The sequence below is a fragment of the Gallus gallus genome, chromosome 4 (assembly GCF_016699485.2).
Source record: "Gallus gallus isolate bGalGal1 chromosome 4, bGalGal1.mat.broiler.GRCg7b, whole genome shotgun sequence".
Lineage (NCBI taxonomy): Eukaryota > Metazoa > Chordata > Aves > Galliformes > Phasianidae > Gallus > Gallus gallus.
Window position 1 is genome coordinate 53,105,742 of NC_052535.1, and position 13,133 is coordinate 53,118,874.

The window sequence follows — 13,133 nt, forward strand, 5'->3', positions numbered from 1 at the left end:
CACAACAAAAATACACACTTCTGGAATACAAACACTTTGAAAAGTTCCGGCTGCACTTAAGATTCAGTGCAAGGCACCGAGCAGAGTAACAAGAAGCACCAGCTGACGAAGCCAGCCTCGTGGCCACTCACTGCCTTCAGGGGCTTTAGTCAAAGTACAAGAAACATTGAATGTAATGAAAATCGTTCCTCATGAAAATCATGACCAATCATTCTCAGCAATCCTCCTCACGAAACACTGATTACCGACTGCAGAGCATCCTCAGATGCTCCCCATACACTGGATGGTACAGAAGTAGTTTCAGAACAACGTTAATGTGCACCCTCTCCAGCTACAGCCAGGCTCAGCCCTCCTTGCCTATGTGCCCGCGTGTAAGGGGAGTACAGCAGCACTTCACTGCGCCTCTCCACTGCATGCAGCTTGCAAAACTGCGCCATCAAACTTCAGAGGGTGCTTCGAAAGTTAACAGCACAGCAGCTTCCGTGTTCTGCTGACAACACACAACCTGGGTATTTCATAGTGCTGAGTCAAGTACAGAGCGATCGCTCGGCATTACATGAGGATATGAGGCGCCAGACACCACCAATACACGTTCCTATGCAACATTTCTAAATCCCTGCCTGCACGCAGCCCCCAGGTCGCTGCAGAGGAACCAACTGCATCATTTTGTCAAGGGGACAGAACCAGGCAGGAAAATTCACCAGTTTTACCAAGGAACTTCATTCATTACTGAGTACCAGTGACAAAGCCCAGCCTCTAAGTGCCAACAGCTTCACCCAACGACTCGATCTACAACAGTATTTGAGGGCTTCATTAACAAACCGTGAATGCACATACACACGTGGTTTTTCAGACTTGCCCTGCATGATCTGTTTTACTGAGAATAAAGTAATCCTTCACGCTTCCTCCAACTGCTTTCACTTAGCATTCACAACACTAAGCGGTAAAACAACCACTTCCCGTTCTTCAGCTTTAAAACAAAGCTGCTGCAGCAATCCAGCCATAACATAATGCCGCTGGCTGATAGCAGAAGGTACATTTGGAACTTGCAGAATTTTGGCTCTTTACATTTACTGCACGTCCACTGGTATCTTTACAGCTACGAACTGTTTCTCACTTGCAGCAAAATGAACGTGCACAGAAGCAGGAACAACGTGAGACAAGGCAAACAGCACTCTGAAGACACCGAAGGTAAAATGTGTTACACTGAAAAGGTCCTTTTCAGCACAATAACTATAGGAGAGCACAGCGCTGTAGGAATGTTGGAGCACTCGGAGAACAGAGACAGGTGAGAGGAAAGGACGAGCCAGCACCACAGCGGTGTGAGATTGCCAGCCCACAGGTATGGCCAGCCTGGAGTCTACAGGTGAAAAGAAACAGCTGGACTTCAGGAGAGCCTGAAATACGGTGGTAGCAGGGGAACTGTGTCACGCATGCAGGGTGCTAGGGGGACGGGGGAGGAGGAAGAAATAACAAAGAGCTGCTGAGTAGAACTGAACTGATTGCTCGGGATCTCGCCAAAAGGTTGAGACAGTGACAGTTTTGCACCTCTCAAATTTTCAGTACCAGCGAAAAGACAACTGATCAGAACCAATTACCGAGTCTTTAGTAAATATTTATGCAAAGGCAATTTAAAGCAATCAAAATCCATACGTACACACGCAGCATTTCACTGGTGCCAGTTTACTGCAAGGACAATGCAAAGTCAACTTTAAGCCCGGAGACTTACTTCATCCTCCGTCTATTTTATCCCCTTCCATCGGGCCGTGTATCCACCCTGCGCTGACATTTAAATAACGCACCCACAGGGGAGCAGCGCAGGCTGCACGCGGTGAGGCCAGCGAAGGACAGCAGCTGTCAATCACTGCCAACTCAGAACAACAGCCAACTGGAATCGTCACTTACAGCCCTACTGTGCTTGAATGCAGCCCTGCTCCCAAAAAATGGGTTGTCCTTTGTATGAAACCAAATTCCCTAAATCCAAAAACAAAACGCGTAGCGCGGTTTCAGATTTTCCTCCAGGCGTTTAGGTAACACTCCTAAGTTTCACGGCCCCAAGTCTGACTGTGGGGAGGCAGATGGCACACACCATAGGACTCGGCCTACGCTGGGGGAGCCAACAACTGGGGTCTGCAGGGCCACATGGAAAGGGATCAGGCCGTCATCACTTCTGTCTTCCAACTGCATTTTCTTCTTGGCTCGGACCTGAACACGTATTACAAACAATACAACCCATGTTACTAGAGCTTAATCACTGAAATTCAGTCTCGCTTTGTTCTTCCATTTCAAGTAGTAACACCTTGCAATTACTTGCACTAACTCACGTACAGATGGTTAAATGCTCTGGAAGAAGCTTCTTCTTGAAGCTGAAAAGCAAACAAAGTTTGGAGCACAGTAAATTAAAACTGGAAACACGGGACAGTTTTGTATTACTCTGCAGCTTTTAAGAATCCTGCATTTGTGAGGACATGAGTGCTGTGGGCCTTTCTTCCTCAATTTTCCTGTATAAACTACATTAGTATCAGTAAAACATCTGTAAAACCACCAAGTGAATCTTTCACATCTGCATATTCAGAAACAAGGCCAGATGGACATTTAGCTGTTCATCTCAGTTGCTCCACCAAAGCTAGAGAAATCCAATGAGCAGAACCCCTCTACTACTTCCCCCTGCCAGAAACTGCTCTGCACAGAAGTCTGTGCAGCAGGATACCCTGAGAGACCAGCAAACAGAGATGCCAGCCCCTCTCTCCACATAGCCTGCATTCACTGCTTCTCCACGCTAAAATATGTATTCCTTTGTATATCCATCTCTCTTGCTACAGGTATCAACAGCACCCAGGGAAGCATTGCACAAAACTGCAGGTGCAATCATCTACATCCAGAGTCAGAACCGGTCTTCCCCAGAACTGCTGGACCATGCTAACAATCACTGTAATGTAGTCCTAAAATTACTATTTTAACCTGTGATGAACTATAGGTGACAACTGCATGGACTGCATCAGAAGTGTACGACAGTAGTTTGTGTAAGATGACCTCCACCCAACTACATAGACACCATCTCAGTTATTTATCCTCTCCAAGACATCCATCAAGCAGGATACTGCACCTTGTCTGACACTGTAACTGATGAGATGGTTCAGGTCATGGCAAAAGACAGGCTGTGACACCAAACCACCAGCTGCTGCTGAAGCAGGAATGCTCCTGCCTGTCTCACACTCCCAGCTGCACGCTACCACCACCTCCCTCACACCAGCTCTGGCACTTTCTGTGACATCCTGGGGAACCGATTCAATGTAATAAGTCAAACAGAAACTAATGCAGTGGAAGGGAGTGAGAGAACAAACACATTTCTGCCAATTCAGCAAAAGAAACTATCTGGCCCTTTGGTGAACTCAGGGCTAGAAGTAATGCCAACTACAGCACAGCTGAAACTGGGTGGGGGGAGAGAGTAGAAGAGACCACCCCTTTTAGCAGCAGAGACTTGTTAGATCAGCTGAAGCATCTAGCCAAAGGATTTTGGTCAGTCAGCACAGCAGGTGATGTTCAAATACAACTCTGACGAAGTTAAAAAAACAAAAAAAAAAAGAAGAAGAAGAAGAAAAAGAAGTGAAGGGGAAATTGGGAAACTTGGATAGACCCAATAGACTTGAATACTTATTCCCCAGTGTCTGGAAACACCAAGAAATGATACTGCCTACCAAAAAAACACTGCTGGTCCTACCAGGTACACTTGTTGTTTCCCCAGAAGAGGGATACCAAACACAGGCTGAGCTGCTGTGCCACCTGCTTCCAGAGTCTCATATGTTTTGCCAGTACACTTCAAAGTGGTAAGGATATCCTTTGTCAGGAGAAGACAATCACAGAGCTACACCACACACAGAATAGTGAGAGAACTACTAATAAAACACACAGGGTGCAGAAATGTTTCCAGATGGACACCAAGCAGGCTGGGGATCAGACTGGGTCACCTTGAGAGAAGGAACACCATACAATATTTCACAGCCACGAGCATCAGGATTTTGCAGTGTACACATTCCAGGTGGAATCCTGGTGACTATTGTTTTATGAGATCTGCTGAAGTCTTGTCACAACAGAAAAGCTACAAGCTCCACAGTATGAGATCATGACTTGACGTCATATCATAACTACAAATGACTTTAGAGTCTGGCTCCCAGTTTGCCCTTTCTCCTTTGAATCACCCAAGAAATGTGGTTTCAAGCTCTAAAAGTCAAATATGAGTGATAATCTATATACAGGATCACTCGACCAGAAGCGCACCGTGGTAGTTTGTGTAAGACGACCTCCACCCAACTTTGTAGACATCATCTCATTTACACTCTCGGACAAGCATATCAGCGTCCAGTCAAATTCTGACCCTACCCTGAGGAAACAAAACAAATACATAAGATAATAATCCTGAAATGGCATCAGCACTCCAGACAGTCACCCTTTAAATATTTTTATGGAGAAGCCAGGAGGCAGAAGAAGCAGATGGGAACTGTGGTTTACCCATATATTACCACAAAATGCATTTTTGAAAATGACAAATAAGGAGACCTGCTTTAATCTGAAATGCACGGTCTTGAAAGGATATTACTGAAGTTATTCATTTTGAAACAGAATTTAAATGTAATCTCATTACAGACTTCTGGGCTTCAAAAGTCATGCCATAAATATTTCAAATATTGCTTAGTAAGGATACCCAATTCAGGGATCATGTGCAAGTATCCTTTCTCAGGAATGGAAATTTGAGCATTCTTGGGAAATATTTTCTTTTTTTTTTTCTTTTTGAATTGAATTATACTAAGGTAACCTAGTCCATACTGGTTTTAGTCGGTAATTACACTAAGCATGAAGCCACTGACAGTCAAAAAGCTCCACTGTTTCCAGGGTCACACATCAGTAGCACAACTCATCACCTCCCTCGTACTTTGAAGCAAGAGATGATGGCCAGTGATCTGAGAATCATGCTCCCACCAACGTTAAAGAAATAGGAACTCGGTCTTCTTTTGGACAAATCAGAAGTTCTGGATGAATTTGTTGCTTGAGTTCTAAAACTGCTTACACAAATGAGGAAACAGCAGAAAATATTTTTCTATGGAATAAAAAAAGAAGAAAAAAATTTAGCTGAGGGAAAAGAAGCCCAGCAAATAAACTCTCTTTTTACGAGTTTCACTTTAGCACATTAACAACTTTAAAGGTACAGAAACCACTGGATAATTACACTTTTCGACTGCTTGCCATGTATGATAAACTGAGGGAGATGAGTCGCTTACAGAAAAAAGATGTCCATGAAAAGAGTAGGATTTAATTAATTAGTCTCTGGAGATGGGTTTTAAAAGATAATTAAATAGAATTCTGGCCCAAAACTGCAGGTCCCTCTGGTTCAGAAAATACAGCAGGTATTTGTATTCTGTGGAAACTGAGAAAGAGACACGGGTATTATTCTTGGCTTTCCTTGTGGCTGTTAATTCAACTGCCCAAACCAGAGCTTCACCCATACCTGACCATTCAGCAGTCTGTGCCCTTAGCACTGCTTAATACAGAATGGAAGATAAACTTGAACATCTTTTTTAAATCTTTTGCAATATACACCAAGCATGTATTAAGGGGAGGGGGGAAGGAGAGAAAGAGAGGAAAAAAACCCACAGCTTTTAATTTCATTAACTGCAATTAAGGTTCTTCATCCATCCAAAGAAATTGTATTAAAAAAAAAACCCATTACTAAAAAGTTTAAAATGCTTTTAAACTTATCTCTACCACATGATAAACTTTTTCTCATGACCAGCTGCACATGTTTCAAGCATTTATTAGCAGCTGCCAGATCTGATTTGCTTGATGAGCAATTTCAGAATATGTGGCTCCATTTTATCAAGTTGAAAAATATCCAGAAGTCTTCATCACATCTTCACCAAACGTTAGACTTGTGTAACTGAAGAATTTTACTGAACGACATACTATACCCACATAAGGGGATCACAAAGAGTTTTCACAAGAATTCACATTTCTGTGACTATCTCCATAATTTGGCCACATGCTGTCAAAATACTAAATATTATCTTTATTTGCCATTCAGCTATGTTGGACACGAGTTGGACTTTCCTTTTTTTGCTGTGAAGATGAATATTTAAGGACCATACAAGCACTCCTGATCCGTGAAGGCTGTTAAAACACTGATGGGCTAAATCCTGCCCTCTAGTGTACCTGCAGATGGCTGTGCCCTGAGAATCTTCCACTCCTCAACCAGCCTTATCCACACGAGGCAGAAAGCAGGTGGGAGATGGGACGATTCACATCTCGCATTTGCCTCCCTCCACCTTCAGAGAGCCCCCGCTGCTCAGGCACACACCTCTGGGGCAGGTAACATGCACTAAAATCAGAGTATGAGGATTAGCAGGCATGATGACAGAATAGAGAATAGCCACCCCTCAGCAGCACGCTTGTCCCAACGTGCTCAGCTAACATATGCAGTCTGCTCCTCACTTGATTACTTTACCTTATGGGACCATGCAGGAAATGTGACAGTATTCCTATGACAAAGTAAGCCAAAGACGTAAATGAAACACATTCTCAGCTATTTTTCTTTTTCCTTGTGGGCTGTGCTACCCCATTGCTTAAAACCAGCTGCATACAAAAAGAATTTCTGTACTGATCAGGTTGCAAAGAATCAGTACTTGACAAAACAGTCAAGGTCTTTCCATTACGTTTGATCTACTGCACAATGAGTCCATTTCCAGAGACGCTTCAGTAGCAACAATAAATTCTGACATTTTGTGCCAGATTTCCAATAAATAAATAGATAAATAAATAAATAATCAATCTCACAGTTACTGCTAGGATTTGGAACAGGATGCCCTGTTAACAGTTCTGTCCACATCAGTGGGAAACTGAAATGGGAGAGGAGATGATCTGAGTCCTGAATAACTTACACACCTCGCTACACAAAACTAAGCATTGGGTACTGAACTGTTACACTGAAACACCTCTTGACATTCACCGAAATCTTTGTTTCTGACAATCACAGCTAGCTTTCTTCCATTACCATCATCTCACAATGAGATTTTTATCTTCCTGACAAAGCTGGTGAGCTCTAAAGTCAGCATATACTTAAACACACGCTTAAAAACTTTCAGAGCACAATCATTGAGTTTTATTTGGATCATGTGTAATATCTAAGCACTTATGAAAGGAACTTTCTTAAGAAGAAATTTTCCTGGATCAGTATTACCCTACTTTACATTTCCTTGAGATACTTCTGGAAAGGCAGCCAGTTACTGAGCAAAAAGAAGGTATTTCAGACATCTGCAGGGTTGATGGAGCTCACACTATTGACTCCCTTCCGAGTGACAGACTGGAGTCTCATCACTTCATTAACAAGTGGACAAAAACGGCTCTGGATTCCTCAGATACCTTGTTTTGTGCTCATCATGAAGTAAAGCAGCTTGAAAAATTATGGAAATATACAAATGCCAACCATTCCTCAGCGAGGGAAACTGAAGGGAAAACAGCTGTGCTATTAGACATGTTCTAAAATGTATGGATACACGTTCCTTTTCCATTCCCTTTGCTTTTCCCTTTCGCCAGCACTGTAGTCTCTTTGAGACAAACACCTCCGGAGAGCTTCTGAATGCCCTTCCAAAAAGACTGGGCTCTTCGTACTTTTCCGCAACATAAACCAAAAGTTGTTGATCAACAACAAGACGTGTTTTTTTGTTTTGCTTTAAGCAACAAAACTCCAAGAAAGCCTCTTCTGTTTTTTGTTTGTCTGAAATGTACCTCCTGGAGGGAAAAAAAAAAAACCTCAACAGCAATCCCTGGGGTGTGTCCAAAGGGGCACTTTGCTGATGTCAATGCACGCACGCATCAGATGTGGCAATATCGGCCATCTCAGATGTATTGTCCAGCTTTTTCGCTACGTGAATCATAAGAGTCCACTCCTCCAGCACACAGGGCATGAACTTCCATTCCTTCATTTCACTGACGACACAATTATGAATAAACCAAAGTGAATGGGATGAGTGTGAAACAATCAAAACTCCCGACACCGAGACATAAACCAGACCGTATACTTCTAACAAGCTGTCATTAGTACTCAAGGCAGAACAGAGGAGGCAAAAGAAAGATACGGATAATGGAAATGCGTTTGTAGCATAAGTATTAGACCTTGGTCTGAAACATACAGAGAGAGCCATTCACCTTCTAAAATACAAACTTCCTTCAAAAGTGAAAATGAGGATGTGCTAATCAAATGCTATTCTGTATAATTAGAATCGTAAGACATCCCAAGTTGGAAGGGACCCATGAGGATCATAAGGTCCAACTCCTGGTTCCACACAGGATCAACTGAAAAAAATAATTCATAAGAACAGTAGTTCCCACAACGACCTCTCCTAACTGTCCCATTGGTAGTTTTCTAACCCAAATTCTCCGCAGCCGTCATATTTCTTTTTTCAAAACTACCTTACAAAACCTTTTATTTAATCGATAAAACCTTCAGTGCTTGAGGTGTGCGTTTTCTTTGTTAATTTCTGAAGTCTTTTCACGTTGTCCAAGATTTATGGCACTTCTTCGCCAGCCGTCACGCCAACGTGACCTGCCAGGCATACCACAGGATTTCAGAGGGACTTCCCTTGAGCAGCACTCACCAGGTCAGAGTTTAACACTGCGCATAGCTGCGCTGAGTGACATATTTACAGCGAAGATGGCAGAGATGTGACCCACGTAACGTCGCAGCAACACACCTTGCTGACGCTTTGAGCACTGACTTCTCCCTTTTCTCTGCTTCTGAGAACTGGGTTCTTCCAGGAAAAAAAAAAAAAAAAAAAAAAAAAAAAAAAAAAAAAAAAAAAAAAAAAAAAAAAAAAAAAAAAAAAGAGCTGTCTGAGAGCAAGGAGAGGAGGAGGGAGTGAGACTCAGAGCAAGTGCACAGCCTGACACCAGGGAAAGAGGGAGCAGCCTATAGGGAGTGGGCTCACCCCATCTCTGCCCTCGTCCCAGCCCATCAGCTATATCACAGACACTAGAGAGGAAAACAGCCTTCCAAGGGAAGGGTACAGAATGGAATCAGTAGAGCAGTATCAACACTGGAAAGATTTTCACCTGCAATTCACCAGTAGAAAAGCAGCACGAGAAGTCAGTTAAACAATTCTACTATTGATAAGGCTTAACAGGAAATGAAAGCACATATTAGAAAGACTCAAGAACACAAAACTAGAATTACTGTGGCAGAACATTAAAAAATAAAATAAGAAGGGGCAACAAGGGCAAGCCCTACCACAAACAAGGAGGACAGCGTTCGGGGCAGCCTGGCCCAGCCCTGCGAGCACAGAGCAGCATGCAGACTCACGGCCCTTTTCAGCACACAAGGCTGAAATTCTGTGTGAGGTGAGGACCCAAGAGCAGCATCCGAGACCTGACTTCAGCATCCAATACACCCAAGTTGTCGCCTCTCTCCACGTCACGTTTCCATCAAATCCCCAGAGCTACTGCTAGGCATAAGATGACCTGTTTTACGAACCTATTACACTTATTTCCTGTAAGAATTGCCACATTTTCCAAACACAAAAGGCTAAAGAAGACTGAACGCATTACCATACTTGTTCCAGCACAAACCTGATGCTGTGCAGCCACCGGCTGGTATGCATGCAGAGCAGACCTCTGGCTGGTAGGTGGTAAACCAGCACCGCACTTCAGGCACAGACCTTTGAGAAGTGCAGACCCTACGATTTACCTTGTAGTTCTGGCAGCAAATGTATTTTGTTACTACCCGTGCAACATTGAGCACATTTCCCTTTAAAACTGTATCTGAGACAGATGCAGCCCAAAAGCTTCCTAGCTTTTTCTAGGAGCGTCAGTTGGACTAATAAACTTTCCCTACACACACATCCTGTTAAACAAGCATCTTCACCCCATCTGATGCCAAACATTTCTACCAAAGGATCATGAAGTTGCACACTCCCAGAGAGAAGTCCAACCTGGCAACACTGTTATTTGTGAACAGTCTGTTGCAATGCTTCTTCGGAACTCTAAGAAGAGGTTTTTTTGTAGGTGGTGAACGTCCTGAACTGGAACAGAGCAAGAAGAGTGAGAGCTTTTTGTCACTGCTGTGCACCTGCACACCACTCTCATCTCCATTGCTCATGCCTTGATCCCACCTGTATAACTGTCACTGGGAGGGCAGCTTGGAACCAGGCAAAGGATCACAGCAACACATTTCACCTGTTTGCTGCACCAAGGCTCTGCAGTAGGGCACTGCCTGCTCAGGGTGCTCGTGCTGCGTAACAACTGTGCTCAGATTGTCAATCTGACAGCTAACGAGCAACTCCTCGTACCTGCTGCAAAGGAAACAGACATTTCACAGACTTGATGCCACATGAACGAGACCCGAGGGCTGACAGCTTACAGAATATTCCAGGGTGCGCAGGAAGGCACTCTGTCCGTAGGACACGGAGCACTGGCCTTCGGAGCAGCCCCAGCCCCACCAGCAGCCCACCCTGCCTGTTCAGGGTCTCCTCGGGACACAGTACCAGGGGACAAGCTACTGCTGCGGAACCACAGGACGCAGCTGCACCTTGGGTGCCCTTATCACATTCAATCATAAATCACACTGTCCACGGCTTTCAGCCAGTGATACGCTCTGACCACTATAAGCCGTTTCCTTAAACATTTGCACCTCTGTTCCTGACTACTGTAATAAGAGAATAAGAATACCTCTATTTGTGAGAACATATAGCAGAAAAACACCAGTTTCTTGCTACCTATGGGCAGCTGGCCCAAAGAGCCTGGAGCTCAGTGCCACTGCACCCACTTGAGAGCCACGCAAACTAGTTTCGACACCTTTGGGTGCGTAGGCAAACCCCGTGCACCTGGCGAGCCCTGGGGCACAGCAGGACGAAGGCGGGGAAGCTGAGAACAGCCGGCCCGAAACACGGCAGCGGCGTCCGTGCAGCTCCGCGCACCGACCGACGCGCGGCACGGGCAGGGACCGGCCGGGCCACTCACTGTGCGGATCGCTCTTCTCGCGGACGCCGTCCACCCTGCCGTCGGGGTTGATGCGCAGGAAGAAGCCGCCGTTCTTGCAGTAGAGCCGCTTGGGGTCCTTGAAGTGCCCGGGGGGAAAAGCGCCGCCGCCCCCGTCGTCGGGCAGCGCCGGCAGCGTGGTGATGCTCCCCGCCGCCCCCGCCGCCATGCGCCGGGCCCCGGCGGCTCCCCGCCGCCCCGGGCCCCCGCCGGCCGCCGCCGCCAGCGCCGGGCGGGCTCGCCCCCTGCCGCGGCCGTCCAGCCTCGCCTCGGCCTGGCCCCGCTCGGCTCCCGGCCCCTCGCGGCCCGGCCCGGGAGCTGCGCAACGCCGCTGCCGGCCGCCGGGATGGAGGCGCGAGGGCGACGGGCAGAACGCGGCGGCTGCGGGCTCCCCGCGGCACCGGGCTGCCCCCGCCTCCGCCCGCCCCGCTCCGCTCCGCGCCCGGGGGCCGGCCTGGGGGCGGGGGCCGCTGGCTGCCGGGGCACCGGGCGGGGGCACGGGGGCGGCGGGGCCGCTTCGGCGGTAGCGGGATGATGGGGAGAGGGAGAGAGGGCGGGCTGCGGGTCGGGCGGCGTCTCCCCTGGCTTTTAACGGAGAATTAAATAGGAGAGAGTTACGCGGCCGCTGCTTAAGCGGCGAGATAATAAAACTTGTATGGCGCTGTTCGAATCCGCACGGTGACCACCATTTCACTTCTATACATGCACCACAGAGACAAACTCGCTCTGCTCCATTCAGCGGCAAACCGAGCACCTGTTGCCTCCAACAGCAACGCAAGAAAGCTGGAGGGGCCCTCCGGCAGCCCCACCGCTGTACCTAACCCCAATATGCACGTCCTTTACCGTCTCACACCTCCCGGCTGTGAGGCAGACACCTCTGCACGCACCTGCTCGGCACAGAGGGTGTTTCTGCAACGCCCGGCAGCAGCACAGCCACACCTGTGCCTGGGGAAGCTGGGAGAGCTTTCCTGGTTCCAAGGCAGCACAGCGGCCCTGGTCCTATCCCAACCCATACAGCAGCACTGGTCTTTGCATTTCGCAGAGCCAACGTGCTGCAGCTCACGCTTGGACACGAACGCAAAAGCAATACACGTTGTCCAGCCTACACTATTTGTGATACTATTTTGCTAGCCCGGAGTAGTTCGGCTGCTGGTCAGCGTTCCCCCAGCTCCGATCCCTCACAAGCCATAAGCTGTAATTCTTTCCCAGAATCGGCGACAACGGTGCTGTCCCCACACCCTCACTCTGGAGGCTGAATCACAACGAAGGTAGCACAGGGAGCTCAGCGCTGCCGAGGGTCTCCCGCTGTCAGCTGGCCACCCCTGCAGTCGTGCTGCAGGCAGGGGGGTTTTGGCCTCGCTTACCAGCACCCCCCTCTTTGTGTTCCCCAGCTCTTGCTTCTTGCTGCCCAGCCACTTCTGATGCTTTCTGCTACTTTTCTCTGAAATCTGAATGCTATCATAGAACCCTAGAGTTTTACAGCCTCAGCCAACAGCAGAGGTGCTCCTGGTTTCCCCTTCCTATTCTTTTGCAACAGAATCTGCATTCAGGACTTTTTTTTGTCAACACAACGTAGATTCTTCCGATGTCCTCTCCTTCTCAGAAGGGGGGATTATTCACATAAGTGAAGGGAAAGTGGGAAAAAGCATCATTCTTAGACTTACAAGAAGCTTTAACAAAACAGACAACAAAACCACTTTTCTAAAGAGTGAATGTTCATAGATTTGCTTACCCATGGCTGATACTCTCTCATCAGGCCGTACACGCTCCCACAGCACTCCACCATCAGGGCTGAGGGATGGCACAGGCTGGGCAGGAGGGGACATCACTCTGGGAGCACCCACAGCAGTACCCCTCGGCTGGCTGGAAGCCTGGATGCACATTTTACAAGAGAGCCCTGATATATTCCAGATGTGTCTGTAAAGAAGAACGGTAGAGACCAGCTCAGCAGTGGTAGGACGGCTTACCATTAATCAGCTCAAATCCCCTACCAAGTGATCGTTTTAACAACTTGTGCAGCTCTAAGTGACTACCACTGCAATGTAGGGGGCTTAAGAGCTCTTGAGAAGCTTGGTACTGGGACTTATAGCTGTATGACCTCAAAATAGACAACA

At 47.0% G+C, this 13,133-nt stretch overlaps 1 protein-coding gene across 2 annotated transcripts in view; it reads right to left on the bottom strand.

Moving 5' to 3' along the window:
- The window catches only part of FGF2 (fibroblast growth factor 2), a 30,083-nt gene extending 17,147 nt beyond the window's left edge, over window positions 1–12,936 (bottom strand). The window contains exon 1 of one of the 2 annotated variants that reach the window (XM_046939941.1): window positions 12,752–12,936. In XM_046939941.1, the coding sequence (XP_046795897.1) occupies window positions 12,752–12,902 (151 nt within the window). In that variant the 5' untranslated portion in view covers window positions 12,903–12,936. Of the gene's footprint in view, window positions 1–11,001; window positions 11,389–12,751 lie in introns of those variants that run through there. The other variant, NM_205433.2, reaches the window with a different exon arrangement.
- Between the last annotated feature and the right edge of the window lie 197 nt (window positions 12,937–13,133).